This window comes from Piliocolobus tephrosceles, chromosome 3 (genome assembly GCF_002776525.5).
Source record: "Piliocolobus tephrosceles isolate RC106 chromosome 3, ASM277652v3, whole genome shotgun sequence".
Classification (NCBI taxonomy): Eukaryota; Metazoa; Chordata; class Mammalia; order Primates; family Cercopithecidae; genus Piliocolobus; species Piliocolobus tephrosceles.
The window spans coordinates 16,525,687-16,546,628 of record NC_045436.1 but is presented as its reverse complement, the minus strand read 5'-3'; the positions used below and the strand labels follow the sequence as shown (position 1 = coordinate 16,546,628).

The 20,942-nt window shown below is 41.8% G+C and overlaps 1 protein-coding gene across 2 annotated transcripts in view; it reads left to right on the top strand.

Moving 5' to 3' along the window:
• The first annotated feature begins 258 nt into the window (after positions 1-258).
• The window catches only part of GALNT7 (polypeptide N-acetylgalactosaminyltransferase 7), a 150,835-nt gene continuing 130,151 nt past the window's right edge, over positions 259-20,942 (top strand). For both annotated transcript variants that reach the window (XM_023229082.3, XM_023229089.3), the window contains exon 1: positions 259-703. In XM_023229082.3, coding sequence (XP_023084850.1) covers positions 578-703 — 126 coding nt within the window. In that variant the 5' untranslated portion in view covers positions 259-577. The remainder of the gene's footprint in view (positions 704-20,942) is intronic.

Here is a 20,942-nt window from a genome sequence, read left to right as displayed (position 1 = left end):
GGAAGTGGGTCTAAGGGAGAGGTGCAGAGAAGAGCGACTCCAGGTCCAACGGAGGGGGCGGTGGGCCAGGGAGTCCCGGGGGGCACAGGAGTTACGGACGGAGTTATGGTCCATAATTATAATAAAAGTTTGGGGATCTGAAAGCTTTAAGGAGCTGAGCTGTAGGGCAAAGGCTAAGGACCAGACCTGGGGAAAGTGCAAGTTAGTTGCAAGGTAGCAGGGGACTGTGAAGGGGGCTCGCGTGGAGAGCAGGGGACTGCGGATCTGGAAGGGGGCAGGTAGAGAGGAAGGCAGCCTGGAAGAGCGAGGCACACGGGTCAGTCGGAGCTCTGCGGTGGCCGCCGGAGGGGAGGGGGCCGCGGGGAGGGGCGGAGGGAAGAGCCCGGGGAAAGGTATAGCCGAGGGGAGTTCCGGATCTGGAGCTGGAAAGGGCAGGCAGCGGAGAGGGCGGCAGCGGTAGCGGTAGGGGTGGGGGAAAGAGGAGGAGGAGGAGGAGAGCCGGAGGAGGGGGAAGGAGGGAGGGGAGAGCGGTGGCGGCGGCTGCGCCGGGCTGTGAGTCTCTCGCCGCCGGAGGAAGATGAGGCTGAAGATTGGGTTCATCTTACGCAGTTTGCTGGTGGTGGGAAGCTTCCTGGGGCTAGTGGTCCTCTGGTCTTCCCTGACCCCGCGGCCGGACGACCCAAGCCCGCTGAGCAGGATGAGGGTGAGTGACCCGCCCGGCACCCTCCGGCGGCAGCGACCGGCAACTTGTTTTGTTTGCCCGCGTGTGGAGGGAGCAGGGGGCGGCGGGGTCGCGGCACGGCGTGGGCACCGCAGCTCCGCAGGTGGTGCTGGAGCAGTGCGGGCCGAGGGGGTGCTGAGCCCCGCGCACCCCGACCCCTGGCCGCCGCCGGCCCGCCCCCTCGCCGCCCCTTCCTCCTCTCTTCCCCGCCCCGGGCTCCGCCGCCGACACCCGCGCTGCGGCGGCAGCGGATCCGGCGGCCGCTCTCCACGCCGGGACTGCGGGCGGAGCTGGGGAAGAGCCGGGTCCGGGGGGCCGCGGCCGCCCGGCGTCCCACTCTTGGGAGCCCGGACCGCAGCACTCACGGCCGGTGTATGCGAGGTTGGTCCAGGCTGCGGCCTGTGGCGCGTGCAGGCCTGAAGGAGGCGAGATGCCGCTGTCGCCACCGCTGGTCCGATGGACCAGGCCCCTCGGTCCAGCCTCCCCTCGCGCCGCCGACGCTAGTCTGGGGGTGTTCGCAGCCCCGGGCTCCCCCGGCCCGCCCGCCGGGGAGTGGGAGGGCGATGGCGCCCCGCCTCCGGCTCTTACGGAGAGCGCGCCTCCCCCTCAACTCCCGCGGCGGGGAGCCGGGGTGCGATGCGCGGCCGAGGCCTCGTCCGGACCGCTGGTCCCCCTCGTGTCCCCGGGCAAGGGAGGGGCGGTTGGCCGGAGATGCCGGAGGGGGTCCCCGCCCCGCCGGCCGCTCCCCGCCCTCAGCACCTGGGGAAGCCCCAGCTCTGGCAGCGCTCGGACGCTGTCCGGGGGACAAGGAGCAGTTCCTCTTTCCCGGCTGCGGCAGGGCTGCTCGGGCCGGAAAACTAACTTGTGTCGGCGCCCGGCCACCGCGCCGCTCAGGCCGACGCCGAGGGGAGCCGCGGCGCGGAGCTCGCGGCAGCTCCGCTGGGACGCATTTGTCTGCCGCCCAGGGCGCGAGTGTTAGCGCTGACATTCCTTGGATTTGGAGGGTTTAGTCAGGCGCCTCGGAACATTAGTTACCCGGAGCCGCGCAGCGCGGGGAAGGGATCGAGGCCACTGCGGCTTCCCCGACCGGGAGCTGGCGGCGCGCACCGGCCTCGCCCGGAACCCTGACCTGCTTCCCCCCGGATGAACCGTTGCACCCCCTGCTTCCTCCTCCCTGAGCCTGGGGCAGCCTACTGGGCCGGCGGCCAGTGGGGGTAGGAGAGGGTATGAGGGGCTCACGACCGCCGAGGCGGCGGGGCTGCCGGGGGAGTCGAGTCACTCTCTCTGTTGTAAAGTGCTTTTTGTAAATGTGATCAGCATCGCTTCAATGTCATATTTATTAACTTTCCTTCTGGAAAGTTAGCATCAGGAAGTTGGGCGAAAAGGCTTGTGGCGTCCTTTCAAGAGTAAGAATCCTAGGAGGAGATCCCATTATGAGCTCTTTGCCTATATGATGAGATTAGATGTAATCTGTAAGTTTTAGTATTTGAAGTCTCTACAGCAGTGGAATCCCGTTGTAATATCTGGGATAGATTCCCATCTAAGGCATCTAAATTGATGATAATAAAAAGTATCAGTTTTCCTTTTCAGTACGTTTGCGGTTTTAAGCTTCTCAGCTCATGGAGTGATGGTGATCTTTTTATGATTTTGCTCTCAATATGACTTACTGACAAAGGATAACTGAATACTGCAATTGAGGATATTTGTTTTAAGTCATCAAATGGCTTTTTACATGTAGCTAGAAATGTTTAACCCCCTATTTTCTGGTAGAGAAACTGACAAAACTAGCTAGGTTCAGAATGTCCCGCCCTTCTGATGATGGTCTTTTAAAGAGGTGGCGGAACATCAGCATCACTTGCCAACTCGTGGAATATTTTATTAGTGCAAATAAAGGATGGGCCATAATGCCCATTTCAATACTATATGGTGATGATAAAGAAGGTGATGATATCTTGATTTTTTTGTTTGTTTCAGTGTACTTGATAAAGTTTCTCAGTGGATCCAGTGTAATTTCTATCATTCGTCAAAGACAAAAGGTAGATTTTAAAGACTTAACATAATTAACATTAAGAAGAATGCTTAGGTATCAGAAGAGCAAGAAAGACCCTTTTATTGGCTTCCCAGGTAAATAGTAATACAAGCAATTTAAAGTGTAACTTATAAATAAGAGCATAAATAAGGGATTATTACCTTCCTTTAATAAAGACTAACCCAGGAGCTTTTAAGATACAGTGCTAGAAGGACAAGTCTTGTAGGGAGGATTCTGACTCCTGAGTTTCTCCTCCCCCTTGTGGTTCTTTTACTTGGATGATTATTGCAAATATTCCACCCATTCTGAGATCTCTGCTTCTCTTTAATGCTGATCTACATATGGACTTTTTTTGGATCCCTTTAAATGGCCTGAACGATCCAGTTTACCAGGTGTGGGTTCTGCCTCTACTCCAGCAAGCTTGTACTTGTGGCTCCATTCACCCTCTGCCAGTTTTTATCTTGAACTATGAATATTTAAGACACTAAATTCTGTTACAGCCTTGACGACTTGAGATGGTCCTTCCTCATCTGCACTATTTCCTTGTTTTAGGTCTGTCCACCTGTGGAGTCAAGACGAAAGAAACATGTTTCTTATATCCTTCCCATCTCTGGGCCGCTTGCTCTTTCTCTGAGGTGAATGATGTGAAAAATGACCTTACATTTCCGATCATATTCTGATGTGTGATTTTAAATATTGATTTATTCGAACATTTTTTGAGTGCCTATTATGTACCAGGCATGGTACTAGTTGTTAAGGAAATACTCCTTGTCCTTAATCTCATGGATCTTGTAAAAACCACACAGCAATCAAACCTCCATAAACATAGAAATAAAAATTGTGCTACTGCTTTTCATAGTGAAAACCATAGGGGGCAAGAAAATGGAGGAATTTGGTCATAAAAGCCTTACTTGAAGAAATGACTGTTAGCAGTAGCAAATCCATACAGGTCTCAAGTAACTCGATTCTTACCTCCTTGTGGGAAAGAATTTATTGGAGGGGCATAAGGCAGAGTGAGAGACCGAGGCAAAGTTTTGAGCAGGAGCCAGAGTATTGAAAAGCTTTAGAGCAGGAACGGAAGGAAGTACACTTTGAAGAGGGCCATGTGGGCGGCTTGAGAAATCCAAGTACCTCCTCTCACCTTGGACTTGGGGGTCTTATACATTGCCATGATTCCAGGGTTTGCGTTTCTTCTCCCGTGATTCTTCCCTTGGGGTGGGCTGTCTGCATGCGCAGTGGCCTGCCAGCAGCGGGGAGGGGCTGCATACAGTGTGTTTACTGAAGTTGATCTCAACTCCTGAGATCTTAGCAGGAACCTGCTGATAACCAGCTTCAGGTGTTTTCTGTCTATTGGGAGACTGCCTTTCCATGGTGTTGGCTGCGACCAATTATTATTTCAGAGAGACAGTTTAACAACTGCCTGACCATCACCCTTTGGCCACCTGACATTCCTGGTGGTGAGGGGCCTTTCCTGCCCTGCTCATGTCTGCCTAGCTGCCTACTCTGACTTTTGAGGCGAAATCTGAACATTTCAAGAAAAGTAGTTAATCTGGAAGTGGGTGGCAGCATTCTTGAGAAGGAGCATTTGTGCAAAGGTCTAAGGCAGGAGGTAGCATGGGTGAAATAGTGAGAAACTAGGAGATGAATGTTGTTGGAACGTGGAGCATGAGAAGTGGAATGATGCCACTCAGGAAAGCATGGGTCTCGTAGTCCACGCTAAGGAGATCTTAAGTGCAGTGAGAAGCCATTGAAGGATTTTAAGTAGGGGAGAGTGGATTTGTGTTTTGAAAAGATCACTCTGGCTGCCTATAGAAAGTATGGATTTGTCTATAGAACAGGTAGCAGGAGTCCTGGTGGGGGTGGTCATTATTCAGGTGGGACATAATCCTTGCTTAGATTGGCAGGGTGGTGGTAGAGATAGAAAAAAAAAATTGATTCAAGAGCTCCTAAAGATGCAAAGGCGTCAGGATTTGGCAAGTGGATATGGTAGCGAAGGTGTCAGGAGGCCTAGGATGATAGATTATTTGTTCCAGTATGGAAAGTTCTCAAGGCAAAATGTATACTTTCTTGTATTATGATTATGGGAAGCCTTTTGTTTTTTTTTTTTAAGTCTTTATCCTCTGGATATTTTAAGGACAGCATTTATTAAGATTATCTGTTTAGACTTGCAAATCACAGAAAGCTCCCTTAATTAAATAAATTATAATATGTCTCAGACTAACACCATTTATCCCAGGTTTTAGCCCTGAGTGACTGTCCTACAGTTGACTCATAAGCCTCTGAAAATAAAGGTTTTTAAAGGAAATGTTGATAGATCCATTAAAACAGTAGTCCCCTACCTTTTTAGCACCAGGGACCGGTTTCGTTGAAGACAATTATTCCACAGACTGGGGGGGGGTTGGGTTGGGTGGGGGATGGTTTGGTGATGAAACGGTGCCAACCTCAGATCATTAGGCATTAGATTCTCATAAGGAGTGCGCAACCTGGATCCCTTGCATGCAGTTCACAATAGGGTTTATGCTCCTGTGAGAATCTAATACCACCGCTGATCAGACAGGAGGCAGAGCTCAGGCGGTAATGCTCGCTTGCCAGACTGCTACTCACCTCCTGCTGTGCGGCCTGGTTCCTGACAGGCCATGGATAGGTACCTGTCCATGACCCAGAGTTGGGGACCACTGCATTAAAACATTCAGTGCTGGTGAGAAGCTGTGTATAAACTAATGACTCTCTGGATATGCAAATGTAACTTTAGTCAAGTCATTAATGCCACTTAGGTTCAGGATGTACATAGTAGGACTAATTCAGGAACTGCTAGGCCAAGAGGTTTTATATGATAGGCAAGCTAACAGGTTTGAAAGGAATATAGCTTAAATGAGGATTAGTGGCTGAATCGATTACCCTGGCAGTCAAGTGTCACCTTACCAAAGCCATTTTATCTCAGTGATGATCAGTTGTAACCTGAAAAATTCTGCCCTTGAACATGAGATTGTATTTCAAATGGAAGCTCTGTTTATACTATTAGGGATGGAGCTATCACTTAGTGAAAGTGTAGTGTCTTAAATGGTCACTGTTCTCTCAGTTTCCCAGGCTATACGCCTTAGGATTGGTTTTTCTTTCCTGTTTTCAATCTCCCATTCCCCTTCTCCCCCCACATATAATAATGATTAAAAATCTCACATCAACAAGTCTGAGAAATCGGGGGTTTATAGACTTCCTGAAATAAATGCGAACTTTTGCATACATCTGCATTTTTTTCTAGGTTGATAATCAGAAGCTTTTGTGTTTCCTAAAATGTCCTCTAAACCAAACAAGGCTTCCAACCACTGACCATGTGCCCTTTGAAGGCAGGGTTCATGTTTCCTGTTCGTTGAATATTTCCTCAACATTTAATATGTGCCTTCTATAAAATTAGCACCAGAAAAGATGCTAAAAGAAACTAAAGTAAGGTACATCCATTTATGTCTCCCACATAGGTCTGAACATTTCGGAAATGTTTGGTGAATTCCTAAGAATTGCTGTATTTATCACTTCTGTGGAAATGTTTCCCATCCAGTGGTCTATGTGAGGTCAGGCATCAGCCCTGTTACCATCTGCTTGCCCCTGCCCCCTTCCCCATCCTCCCCTCCCTAAGACCTCATGAAGAATACTGAGAACACCTGAAGTGGGAGTTCCTGCTCTCACAATCTAGTTGGGGGTGGGGAGAGCTATTCCTTAATCCAGTAGCAATGTAAAGAAATAATATAAGAACTGTCACAAGGATATATTTCGTCAGTAGTCAAACCAGTAGGTGGAGAAGCCTTAAAATGGCCTTTTGGGGAGTGTACAATTATTAGTAAAGAGAGAATGAAAACTGTTGAACAGCAGTCTATTTTGTGACTTAGGCTGGTTGCATGGGATGGGAGATAACGTGTGAGATACGATTTGGGTTTCTGTATAAACTGTGTTAGATCAGACGATAGTAAATTGGAGAAAGAGGAAGAGAGAAAAATAATTCATCATGAATGAAAAGCAAAATTCTGAGCTTGAGCCATCTGTAAACAGAATATGTGGAATTTCTAACTTGAGTTATTAAAAAAGTTGGTCAGCAAGATTTGAGTAGCTATTGAATGCAGGAAAATGATTGTGATTATTCAGCTACAAACTAGATAATTGTCTTTGTTCATATTTTGAATTTCTCATTCCTGAAGAATGAATGTACACTCTGAAAAGTAGCTAAATTAAGGATTTCAGTAATAACAGCAACAATAATAGTTTACATATATTGAATCCTTACTTTGGGCTTAATAAATATTCTACATGTATTTGGTCATTTATTTGTAACAACCACCCTCTATTGCAAGTCTGAGGGAATCCCCGCTTTATAGATGAGGCTGTTGTGGTATAGAGAGGTGAACTCTTCGTCCAAGGTTATTCACTTAATTAATTGTAGAGCCAGGATTCAATCTTAGGTGTTCTAACTTCAGAGCTGTGCTTTCTGATGTTGCACTACAGTTTTTAACAACACAGACAAGTACACATAGGGACTCCATTGAAAAGTGGATATATAGATGCTAGGGTAATTTCAGATAAACACTGAAGACAATGTAGATGGTCCCTGACTTATCATGATTCAGCTTACAATTTTTGATTTTTCAATGGGTTTATCGGTGTGTAACTCGGTCATAAGTCTGAGCACACCTGGACTTAAGATGTCTTATGATTCTTCAAGTTTGCAATGGGTTCGTTGCAGGGTGTAACCCCGGTAAGTCGAGGAGCATCTGTACATGGTAATATGAAAGAGAATGGGAGGCTGGGTGCGGTGGTTCATGCTTGTAATCCCAGCACTTTGGGAGGCCTAGGCAGGTGAATCACTTGAGGTCAGGAGTTTGAGACCAGCCTGGCCAACATGGTGAAACCCTGTCTCTACTAAAAATACAAAAATTAGCTAGGCGTGGTAGGATGCACCTGTAATCCCAGCTACTCAGGAGGCTGAGGCAGGAGAATTGCTTGAAGCCAGGAGGCAGAGGTTGTAGTAAGTGGAGCTCACGCCACTGTACTCCAGCCTGGGCAACAGAGCAAGACTCACATCTCAAAAAAAAAAAAAAAAAGAAAAAAAAAACATAAAAAATAAAAAATAAAAAGGAGAGAATGGGGTGGAGGGGACCACTCAGGGAACATCAGGGAAGGCGATGGCCAGAGCAGAGACTTCGGGAGTAAGTGTAAGACTATCATGCAAATCTGGGAGAAGAGCATTCCAGACAGAGGGAACCGAAGTGCAAAATTCCTGAGGACGGAATGAGGCTGGAGTGTTTGAAGCCAGTATGGCTGGAGTTTGTTGAGTTTGGAGGGAGTACAGTACCGGATGAGCTTGAAGATGTAGTCAGGACTCAGATGATGGGTGTGTGTGGCTCCTATGGTCTGTCATTAGGGTGATTATTTGTTTTAGTTTACATTTGCTGCCCATTAGCCATTATTATCCTTTCACTGTCAGAAATGTTCTGCGTTGGATGGTAAATTATATGGGTGTCTTGCTTAAAATGTATGTTCCTAGATAAATGAATAATAGTCCTTTTTGGCCACCGTTTGTGGGCCAGATGCACAAGTAAACAATTGCGGTGGGTAAGACAAAAACTGTGTTAGTTAAGTCCACTGGGTGCTGTGGGATCACAGAGAAAGGAGCATCTAGTGTATGGGGCTGGATGCTGTCAGAGAGCTTGTCTTATAGAAAGACATGCTGGAGAGACGAGGACAGAGGAGACTGTGTGCAACAGCATAAATGACTGTGACCAATCCTGGGGACTACATGGCTGGAAAATTGGGTTGGAGAGGGGTGGAATAGAAGAGAGGACCCTAGAAAGATAAATAGAATCTGAGCCATGAAAGACTTTGAATGGTCAGAGCTGGGCTATAAGGAATAATCTGGAAACAGTGAAAGCTAGATTTCGGTGAGGAAAGACTTATGTCTGAAGGATATAATGAAGCCTAAACTAAGGAGAAGGACCTAGAAACTGAACACAGAGGAAGAGATTGTGGAAGTGTGATAGAATTGCCCAGTGGGAGGAGGAATCATTCTTGATGGTAAAGGAAAGGATGTTGATGCCTTTAGAAGGAATACAGCTGTCCAAAGCACTGGCTCTCAAACTTCTGTTGGCTTCAGAATCACCTAGAGGGTGTGAGAAAACGGATTACTTGGCCCCATGCCCAGAATTTCTGATTGAGTAGATTTAGGGTAGAGCAGATAATTTGCATTTCTAACTAGTTCTCCGGGGATGCTGCTGCTGCTGGTTTAGGGATCATGCTTTTAAGGAATGCCAGTCTAGAGGTTATATAGATTTGGGGGCTGCAAAATGAAAAATTTGGTTTGGTTTGGCATATGGTATTTTATAGACTACAGGTCAGTCACGCGAAGGTGTCTAACCAGGTACATGGAGCTCAGCATGGAATCAGAAGTGGATGCATTTCATTGGCCAGAGGGTGGTGTCTGAAGCTCAGGGAGCGGATTGGTAAGTTAAAGGAGCCTGTGTGGATGGAGGAGAAAAATGTGTGTATTAAGAAAGAAACATGGAAAATGCCTTCTTTTAGGCTCTAGGAGGTTGGTGGGGAGAGATGAAAGAAGACATAGACAGAAGTAAAATGACTTAGACAATATTGCCTAACCGTGAGCAAAAATAATTTCTTTAAGGGCAGGGCCATCAACAAATTCAAATGTGATAATATTTGAGAACTGACTAGAATGAAAGCTGAAACAAGTGGCTGTGGAAGCGTTACCTGCCTGCTAAGCTAACCAGTAGTATTTTGGTCTAGAGAGGGACCACAGCAGCAGCATCATTGGCATCTCAGTAAATACTGTGGCCCAGGAAAACTGGTTCAGATCATAAAGAAGTTCAGGTCATGAAGAGTCATCTTCACTATGGGAAAAATACAAATAGAGAAAAAGTTTTATTAGAGAACTGTAACTATCAAAGAGGAACTTAACCCATTTTTGGTTATATCTGGGCTACCATAACTTTACATGCCTTTCCACCTCTCCCTACCCACAACTCTGTGTGTGTGTGTGTGCGCGCGCGCGCAGACACCTATGTATATATGTTTTAGTTGTGATCCTATATAATACTATATAAGCTAGGTACTGTAACACTTGTTAGTCATTTTTTTACTTAAGTCTAAAATCCAGTGATCAGAAAAGCTGTGACTAGAAAAACAATTTAATATTTAAAATTGGAAAATAAATTTTATTCTGAGAACATTAGGCAATTTTTAGTTTTTAGTACATTAATTTGACTGAAGTGTATTGAAAAAACAGAACAGCAAAACTGTGCTATTCTCAGCATAGAGAAAACGTATGCTCAGCATTTCAGGATTCTTAGTTTTTAAAAATGAGGTTTATCATTAAATTCTAGTTCAGCCCTGTGATCCTGAAAGCAACACTGAGACAACTTGAACTGCAGTCACCCAGAGTCTACATCTTTTTGGAGAGGGAAGAGCTAACTTTCAGTTGCTTCATTTGCTAAGAATCCTGAATATTTCCATATGAGAAATGTTCTCATTTCTGCACCATTATAAATTCCCTTCTGGGCTCCCCAGCCTTTGTAGCGTTTTCAAGCATTACTCCCAAGAAGCATTTAAACATGTGGACAGGGAGACCTGATTCACTTCACTGAATACAAGAACTGGTACGCTGAAACTTGAGGGAAAAATCAACTTTACATTATCTAATTAGGTTTACAGAATTGGTGCAGAGCAGCCTGGTTTCCCAAATCTAGAAGGTACAATTAACTGCAGTATTATATCAATACCAACTAGTCTGTGAATAGGCTTCTAAGCAATAGGAATCTGTTACTACCAAGAATATTTTAAACTGGATGAGTTAAAATTAAGTCACATACTATTGGGAACCATTCTGTATCAGAATAGTGTAGATGACCTAGTCTTTTTTTTTTTTATTATTATACTTTAAGTTCTAGGGTACATGTGCATAACGTGCAGGTTTGTTACATATGTATATATGTGCCATGTTGGTGTGCTGCACCCATCAACTCATCAGCACCCATCAATTCATCATTTATATCAGGTATAACTCCCCAATGCAATCCCTCCCCCCTCCCCCCTCCCCATGATAGGCCCCATTGTGTGATGTTCCCCTTCCCGAGTCCAAGTGAGCTCATTGTTCAGTTCCCACCTATGAGTGAGAACATTCGGTGTTTGGTTTTCTCTTCTTGTGATGGTTTGCTAAGAATGATGGTTTCCAGCTGCATCCATGTCCCTACAAAGGATGCAAACTCATCCTTTTTTATGGCTGCATAGTATTCCATGGTGTATATGTGCCACATTTTCTTAATCCAGTCTGTCACTGATGGACATTTGGGTTGATTCCAAGTCTTTGCTATTGTGAATAGTGCCGCAATAAACATACGTGTGCATGTGTCTTTGTAGTAGCATAATTTATAATCCTTTGGGTATATACCCAGTAGTGGAATGGCTGGGTCATATGGTACATCTAGTTCTAGATCTTTGAGGAATTGCCATACTGTTTTCCATAATGGTTGAACTAGTTTACAATCCCACCAACAGTGTAAAAGTGTTCCTATTTCTCCACATCCTCTCCAACACCTGTTGTTTCCTGATTTTTTAATGATTGCCATTCTAACTGGTGTGAGATGGTATCTCATTGTGGTTTTGATTTGCATTTCTCTGATGGCGAGTGATGATGAGCATTTTTTCATGTGTCTGTTGGCTAGTCTTTTTTTAATTTTAATTTTTACCAATTCCCTGGGTTTAGGAATACGTCTGAGCCTCAAGAGGTATGCTACCGTCTTTGGTAGTAAACTTAACATGCTGAATGATTATCTGGCTTAATTGTAATTTTAGCATTTGTAGTTACCTTTATGAAATTATTTTTTATGCATAACTTTACTGTGAAAACTGTGTATTCACTGGTAAAGCTATGCTTCCTATGAAAACTGTGTATTCACTGGTGTCTTATAAAAAGAAATGGTATTATTTATTATGTAAGTATGTTTTAAATAGGCAGTAACTGAGAAACTGCCAAAACTTTTTTGGAGGGAGTTCACTCTTATTAGAAGTTGGGTATGTCAGCATTTTTATTTATTAAACTGTTTGTATTCATAATAATTCTTTAACTTTTGGTTTTCCTTTTAATAGAAACACCAGCCAGGTGTGGTCGCTCATGCCTATAATCCTAGCATTTTGGCTGCCTGAACCTGGAGAATTGCTTGAAGCTAGAAGCCTGGGCAATATAGCAAGATCTTGTCGCTTAAAAAACCAAACAAACCAAACCTGATAAGATACTCTTTAATGTGAGCAAGGTTTGCAAGTAGCTTTTACAACTGTGCAAATGCCTAACTTCTTCTACAAGGAGAACCCTTGATTTAAAACCAACCAGTTGATTCTAGTTTTAGAGTGAAACAATAGTTTCAATTCCTAATGTAGTATGAAGAGACCCCTTTGAACCGTTCCACAGAATTTTAAGAATTAACTCTTGTAGAGAAGTGATGTCATGACAACATCAATGTAGTATCTTTATGATTCTGTGAGAATTTGTTTTTTAAAAAATATATTCCTTAGAAAGCCTAAATAGAAAACAAAACAAAAAAAGAACAGTAAGGTACAGCTGTACATTGCAAAAAAGAAGTCCTTAAGTCGTGATGCATGAAGTTCTCTGTAAGTTGTTGTCAGTACTTACTGCTGTACTTCACATTTTTTATTCTGTAGATTTGAAGTAAATATTTTATATACTGTTTATTAACATTTATTATTGCAAAAATAGTTCCTTTACAACCCTAGCATAAAATAAAACTATCAGTATACTTCAGTGAGTCATGCAAGTGTCATTTTGCCAGAATATATCAAAGATATCTGAGTAATGATATTTAGAAATGGAAAATGTGAAAATAGCATCATTATTAGAAGATTCTAATTCTGTTTAGATTTATAGTTTATGGTCATTTATGTAAACATTTTAAAAATGGCTTAGGAGGCTGGGCGCGGTGGCTCAAGCCTGTAATCCCAGCACTTTGGGAGGCCGAGACGGGCGGATCACGAGGTCAGGAGATCGAGACCATCCTGGCTAACCCGGTGAAACCCCGTCTCTACTAAAAAATACAAAAAAACTAGCCGGGCGAGGTGGCGGCGCCTGTAGTCCCAGCTACTCGGGAGGCTGAGGCCGGAGAATGGCGTAAACCTGGGAGGCGGAGCTTGCAGTGAGCTGAGATCCGGCCACTGCACTCCAGCCTGGGCGACAGAGCGAGACTCCGTCTCAAAAAAAAAAAAATGGCTTAGGAACAGTCTAATTAAGTCAATTAAGGTTTTTTTTTTTGCTTGATTGTTTAATGCTGTTATGAAAAACACATGTTTGTGAAGGAAATCATTTGCCTAGAAAAATTTACCATGCAATATATTTCTCCATACTGGAGTTCCTCTTTTTTTTTGAGATGGAGTTAGTTTCACTCTTGTCACTCAGGCTGGAGTTCAATGGCGAGATCTTGACTCACTGCAACTTCCGCCCCCCAGGTTCAAGTGACTCTCCCGCCTCAGCCTCCCTAATAGCTTGGATTACAGGTGTCCACTACCATGCCCCACTAATTTTTGTATTTTTTGTAGAGATGGGGTTTCACCATGTTGGCCAGGCTGGTCTCGAACTTCTGACCTCAGGTGATCCGCCTGCCTTGGCCTCCCAAAGTGCTGAGATTACAGGCGTGAGCCACTGCACCTGGCCAGTTCTTTGTTAATAAAAGTCCATGTACCTGGAAGTCAAAGGTATACTTTGCATTGCCATTTCAAACTTGTCTGAGGCATTTTCTAAAATGTTTGTCTCATTGGATATAGGTTTTAATTATGCTTGCTTGAGAAGACTTAAATCTTTATCCTTCTCCTGGTAGTTTTCTTCTGGCAGTTCAGTATTTTGCCATGCAATTTTTATTAGACAGTTTGATCATTGTGCTTCTTATTGCCTAACCCAACAGATTTAATCTTTTAATCTCCAATACAGCAAGGTGTGCTGTGTAAATCTTAGTGTTACCTTTACAATCTGCAGAGTTTTACATCATCTTTTGAAAGAAAGTGTCTAAACACCCCTGTTCAAATATCTGCTAGTTCTTGCCAGGATGATTTAAGATGAATTTTAAAAATCCATTAGATTTTTGGCAAATAAGCTCTCAATTATGGTACGAAAAAAATGACTACAAAGTGCTTTTTAGAGTAATGGAATATGACTGAAATTTTATTACTTTACACATGCACATTTTTCTACTATGGTAGATGTTCTTAAACTAAAAGATCACTGTCAAGATTAGAAATTGTTATCGCTTAAAGTATATAATTATATTTGAACAATTAGCAAAAGATTGGGGAATGGGAATATACAGGCCGGCAGTTTCGTTAACTGTTGCTCCCTGTGTGAAGGCCTCAGAGGAAATTCTAAGGCTAGTGTTTGTCAGAGACACTGGAGGAGAATGTTTCCATTTTAGTGATCAATGAAAGTAAATTTGCTTATAGTCCAGGGAGATCATGGTAGTAGAGAAAAAAAAACTTTAGTAAGTAATTTTCTAAAATTCTCTATTCTAAACATATACTAAGAGAGGATGGTTTTTAAATACCTCGGTATTTTAAAGAAATACATTTTCTGTATGAAATTAAGATTATTCCTCTTCTTGTAGCTAACATTTAGACTCTAAATCATGGCACATGTAACATTTCTATTTTAAAATAAAAGTAGGGTACGTGAAAACACAGTTGTTGACTTTGAAAATTTTGAAGCGTGGAATCAACCTGCAAACATAATAGAGCTGAAAACACCATGCCTTTTCCTAGGTCATGCTGTTTGCTTAACCCGAGAAAGGAACTGCTGGTGTCATCCAAGTATCGGTCAAAATATATATGTACTGTATGGTCATTCTCAGATTATTTTTCCCAATATCCTATTTGAAAATCTGAGGAAGGTTTTAATGAATGTGGCTTCATCTTACTTTCCATTAATTATGACTGCAAGAAGAGTACAGCCACTCGTTTGATCAGCCTATACACTGTGACTGAATGGAAAGGGAATCACAGCCAGAGAGTCTAATAGTTTCACAGTGGTAAAATCATGTTTTGCAAGAAGCAGTTATCATCCTTGAGTACAGCTCAGTTAACTGGTAACAGTAAGGTAAAAGTAAATGTTACAGTCTTTCTTATATGTTGGCAAAAATCACTTCCTAAAGATAAATGAATGGCTTGAAACATTTATTCTTATTTGCATCTACTTCTTTAGCTTAAGTGACGGGTACTTATGTTTAAAAGTAACATGTTTTGTGTAATGATTTATGATTTCTAAGGGCTGATAAATGCAGAAAGAATAACTAAAAGGAAGTTGTAAGTGTCAGTTAAGGAATAGATGCTTTTTTAAATATAGAAAATTAGAAAACTTAAGGTAACAGCAAAAGTAATATACATTTGTTTAGTATTTTTGTTTTCCGGTGAATTTAGATACTTTTCCTATTATTCCTTTAATTATTTTAAAAAATAACTACAATCTATTTTTTTCTCCCTTGGGGCAGTGGATTCTTTTCTCTGATTATGAGGACTGGAGTTTGAGTGATTCATTGGTCAGTTTCTTTTGGGTTCCAGTGGGTGCTAAATGTAAGAATGATTCTTTTAAGGTTAAAAAATGTCAGTTATATATTTTGTTGACTGCAGGTAGCTAGAAAAAGTAAACTTGCCATGTGGGCACACAGCGTGTTGTCTCTGAATGATGACGCTAGCAGGTTACTGTAATACACACACACACACACACACACACACACACACACACACAGAGCGTGTTGCCCTTAAATGATGAGGCTAGCAGGTTACTCATAATACACACACACGCACACGCACACGCACACACACACAGCACGTTGCCTCTGAATGATGAGGGTAGCAGGTTACTCATAATACACACACATACACACACACACAGCGTGTTGCCCCTGAATGATGAGGCTAGTGAGTTACTCATAATGTGCGCGCACGCACACACACACACACACTCTCACACTGCTTTTTCTCTATGTACCTGATTCTTTCACACTGAAGATAACTAAACCTTTGAATGGTGAAGCTAGCAGGTTACTCATAATACACACACACACACACACATACACACACTGGTTTTTCTCTATGTACCTGATACTTTTAAATTAAAGATAACCAAACCTTTGAATGGTGAGGCTAGCAGGTTACTCATAATTCACACACATAAACACACACACACACACACACACACACACACTGCTTTTTCTCTATGTACCTGATACTTTTTAGTTAAGGATAACCGAACCTTTAACTCTTGAGCCAGTGATAATGAGAAAATAAAATTTCATTTCTCCCACTATTCCTCTCACACGTGGCACTTTTTTTTTTTTTAAAGCTGCATTAAGAGGCTGTTATATCCTTTGAAATACCACAGGTCTTGAGAGGGATGAATGATGAAAGTTAAAGACTAGTGATTGAGCAGGAATGGGAGAAAGATTAGGGATTTGGTTTTCTGGCACAAGGCTCCTTTCTGTCACAGGATTGCAAATTTTCCTGGGTTGACATGGGCTTAATTTAAAATTGCCTTATATATGCAGTGATGAAAATCAAATCAAATTTAAATTACTAAATGGAACATCCTCCTGATAATGTAAAAAAAACTGATTTAGAAGAGGGTTTTCGGTACTTTGAAATATTAATGTTAATATTCTGAAAGCTGAACAATGATGTTTCAATCTGCTTCACTCCATCCCCATTACTTCTTGTCAGCTGTCTATGAGCATTGGGCCACTTGCCACAGTTTTACATGATAACCATATTAAGTGGTAAAGAAGATCAGAAAATATACAGTGCCTTCCTCAGTCAGGTTCCTGATTTATTTCCAGTACTTTCCATTTAGATACATATTGATTTACCTAATTTCTTAAATCCATGGACCAGTACTGATATTCCTGTTTGTCATTATTTAGGATTGTACATGGTTAAAAAATACACTGGTAACAGATGACTGACACCCAAAAAAGTAAAAAAGCAAAACAGAAATCACCATGTTTTAACAGATTTGTCATGAAGCAAAATGCATGAGAAATTTGGTCTGTTTCAGTTTGCTTGTTATCAGTCGGAAATCACTTTTGCCTTGCCCAGAGAAGACTCGGGTTCATTGAATTCTCTTCTCCACTGTGTGAAAGTGTGTAGCAGCATGGACAGCACGTACTAAGTATATGTACAGAGTAAATGGTGCACTGGGTGGCATCTGGAATCTTGAAAGGACAGTGTCTCTTAGATGCTTAACTTACTACTGGGAGTGAAGAAGATCAATGATTCTCAAAAAAAAAAAAAAAAAAGTGGAAAAATTCGTTTTGGGGAAAAGAAGCTAGTATAATTTAGGGTTTTGATTACTATCATACTTGACTGAGAGAAATCCCTTATTCTTAAAATAATATAGGTACTGCATTTCTGATTTTATAATACTGCTTAAATGCTTCCTGTCCCAGGCAGTATAATGAATTAAAATGTAGTAGATATTTAGCACAAGCAAAAAGGACCTATAGTTTAGGAATACTAAATTCAGAACTTTGTATTGCAACTAGTTACCAGGAAGTAGTGGGAGTTAAATCTGTGCTACTGGGAATATGTTTTTTTTTTTTTTTTAATTTACTTGTATACATTTTAGAGTCTGCCGTTTGTATGAACTGTGTGCTAGTCAAGAAATAGATAACTAAGCATTATTTCGGTTCAAGACATTTAGCAATCTCATGGTTTTGGGATAAGCTGCTATCCTAGTGATGTTTTCTCGTCACTGTCTCATTGAGATTTTGAAAAACCCAAACACATCCTTAATCAATTCAAAAGATTCCTAGGGAAATTACATTCAACTTGATTATGGTATTCCTTAGGGGAGCTTGGGCATAGGGCAAGGAGAATGAGCTTTTAAGGTGTAGGAAGAAGATAAGTATGTTCCACATAAAAGGATGAGGGGCCTGCTGTATAGTACAAGGTCATGGCTGAAGCCAATCATTTGTCGTGGGGTTAGGGAGTAGGAAGGGTGAATGGGTCTAAACCACATACAGACTTTTTTTTTTTTAATTGAGTCGATAACCATGAATATTAATCCCTATGAATACTAAATTTTCTAGAGAAATTATATTGATATGCAATTTTCCTTACTGTGTGACATATAGCTCCCCAAGGACAAGGTGGCAGCTGGCGGATTAAAAATGAAAACTGACATCATTATATAGTAAAAGTACACATGGACTCTGACATGGGTAAAAATGCTGGTACAATCACTGTTAATAGCTTTAGTGAGCTTGACCGAGTGATTTACTTACTGAGAGCTTCCTTTTCCTCATCTGTAAAGTAGACATAAAATCAACTTCATGGCAATGTTCTTGTGTTTCCAGTTTATCAGAGCTTCTATGACAGGGTTTAACTTGCACTTTTATACATACTGTTTTTCCTTCCTTCTGTTCCTTCTTCTTGGATGAGCACCACAATTTGTACATAGTTTCAAGAGTACTTTAAAAATGAAAATACTTAAGTTCTGCAAACTTACTATGAATTCATTATTTTGAATTATAAGTGAAGGAGGACTGAATATTGTCTTTTCTCCTGGACTTTTAGACTTTTGCCTTCAAAGTTATATCCTTCAGTGAACCAGTGTTCTCAAATAGGGAAAGAGGAAAATATTATTGTTGACTTACTTTTTTTTCTTTTTTTTTGAGATGGAGTCTTGCTCTGTCACCAGGCTGAAATGCTATGGTGCAATCTTGGCTCACTGCAACCTCCAACTCCCTGGTTCAAGTGATTCTCCTGCCTCACCCTCCCGAGTAGCTGGGATTGCAGGTGCGTGTCACCACGCCCAGCTAATTTTTTTATATTTTTAGTAGAGACGGGGTTTCACCCTGTTGGCCAGGATGGTCTCAATCTCCTGACCTCGTGATCCACCTGTCTCGGCCTCCCAGAGTGCTGGGATTACAGGTGTAAGCCACCGTGCTGGGCCTACTTGCTTTTAAAATATATTTACATTAAGAAAAAAAGAATGTATGTTTATTGTAGAAAATATTAAAAAGTTAAAGCAAGTAAGAAACAAAATTATCTACAACCCATCCTATCCAAAGATAATTATCATTAGCTATTTGGTGTAATTCTTGCCTAAATATATGTCCTGTGCATAGACATAGTCCACAGTATGCATAAACTCTGTGGATTGCTTTTTTAATTTCACTGTAGAAATATTTTAATTGTTTTTAGGATATGTATAGATTTGTAATTTTTTCTTTTAACCATCTGGTCATTTTAGTATTGAGATGGTTTAAGGAAAGAGGACATTAGGAAAAAAAAAAAAAAAAAACCTGTGTGCTGGGAATTAGAGATCTGAAATTGTCATATACACCACATTTGCAAAATTTTTTCATCTGCCCTTGAAAAAAGCCAAGGCATGATTTTGAATTTTATAAGATGGTTTATTAAGATTGCTTACACTTTGAGTCCTTTCTGGAAAGACCAGCAATTAAATGAAGAAAAACAGAAGCCGTCACTGTAAGAACAACTATTTTGTGGATGTTACTTATTTCACGATGTCTTCCCTATTCTTTACCCCAACATAGTTCACAACTTAAAGTTGTGGACTGTAAAGCACTCTAAAGCTTTTAAACTTCGGCCTAGTAAGTTAGTATTAAGCAATTTAAGTCACTGCCATGGGGTTAAATATGAGGTTTAATAAAAACATTGGTTTCTTAATTTTGTTTATTAGTCTTACTCCTATAGTGTGTGTGTCGTGAAGCATAATTTCTCTTTTCTTTCTCCTGACGCAACTCAGCCACTCCAGGATTTTCTCATTTTCCTTCATATTAGGAATATTTAAAAATTAAAACAATACCCTTTCTTTTAGTCACTGCGTAGTTGGACTACACTTATTTCACTATGAGGTGATAGGGCTCTTCTTTTCCATGTGTTTGCATCTTAAATAAATACAGACATTATGCATTTATTTATACTTATATACTAATACAACAGGTCAGCACAGTCACTCCCCACCCATGTGGGGAGCCAAATTCTAGTCTGAAAATGGAGCATCAAATACTAATAAGTAACCTATACTGAACTCTTAGGTATGTTTACATCCTTAATTTAATCTTCTGACATTTTGCAGTTGGGGAAATTTGTGGCTTAGAGAAGTTAAATACCTTGCCCAAGGTCACTTGGTCTTGTAGATAACAACTAGAGTTCAAATCTAGGCTGACTGCAGAGCCTATCTTTTCAGGTGGGATTCAGTACCACCAAGTAGCACTTCCTGAACTGTGTTCTATAAACCAAGGTGTATTAGCAGGCATTACTTTTAAAAGGGGTTTTGGACCAGTAAGGTTGATAAGTGTTGCATATTTTATCATCCCCTCAGATTTCACAGCATACATTGGTATGTTAAAAGCTCTGAAAAGTACTATAGAAAAGAAACTTCAGCATTTTAGCACATCTTTCACAAACTGACCTGGTCACTGATCCAGTTTTTAAAGAACATCTAGTTTTCTTTAAAGAACTTTAGTGTCCTGAGAGAAGAGAAAGTGCTGTGGACAGATGGACCCGTCTTCAGGGGAGGAATCTGGCTGCCTTGACTTGCTGAATTCTGCCTTGGGGCCTTCCTTACGTGTTCATGTGCAGCATGCCATCATCCAGCTGTGTAAATCTTGCCATCATCCAGCTGTGTAAATGTTAGTATCCTTCAAGATCAGTTCAGGATTACCTGTTCTCTGAAGTTTTTCCTGACCACTTGAGTCCACACCGATATGTCTGACCTCAGCAAGGTTCCTCATTATGTACCTGATTATACATAATGTACCTGATTATACATAATCATTATGATGGTAATGCTCTTTTAGCATGTGGCTGTTTCCCCAGTTGGTTCCTAAACTCTTCAACAGCCTACTTTATACTGTAGAGTTCCTAAACTCTTCAACACCCTACTTTATACTATACCCCTGTCTGCTGCTGGCCTTACTGCCCTGGGGGGAGAGGTTAAAGTGTTCCAGTGGTTTTTGTTTGGTTTACAAATACTCCTTGTCTCCCTGGTGGTGAATCCTGGTGAGACCTGCACTTCATTCTTAATCCTCAAACTTAAGGGGCTCATGTGAACACCTTACACTCATATCAGCACTTAAGCTCCCCATACTGTTTTCCTGTTTTCCATCTGAATACATCTCA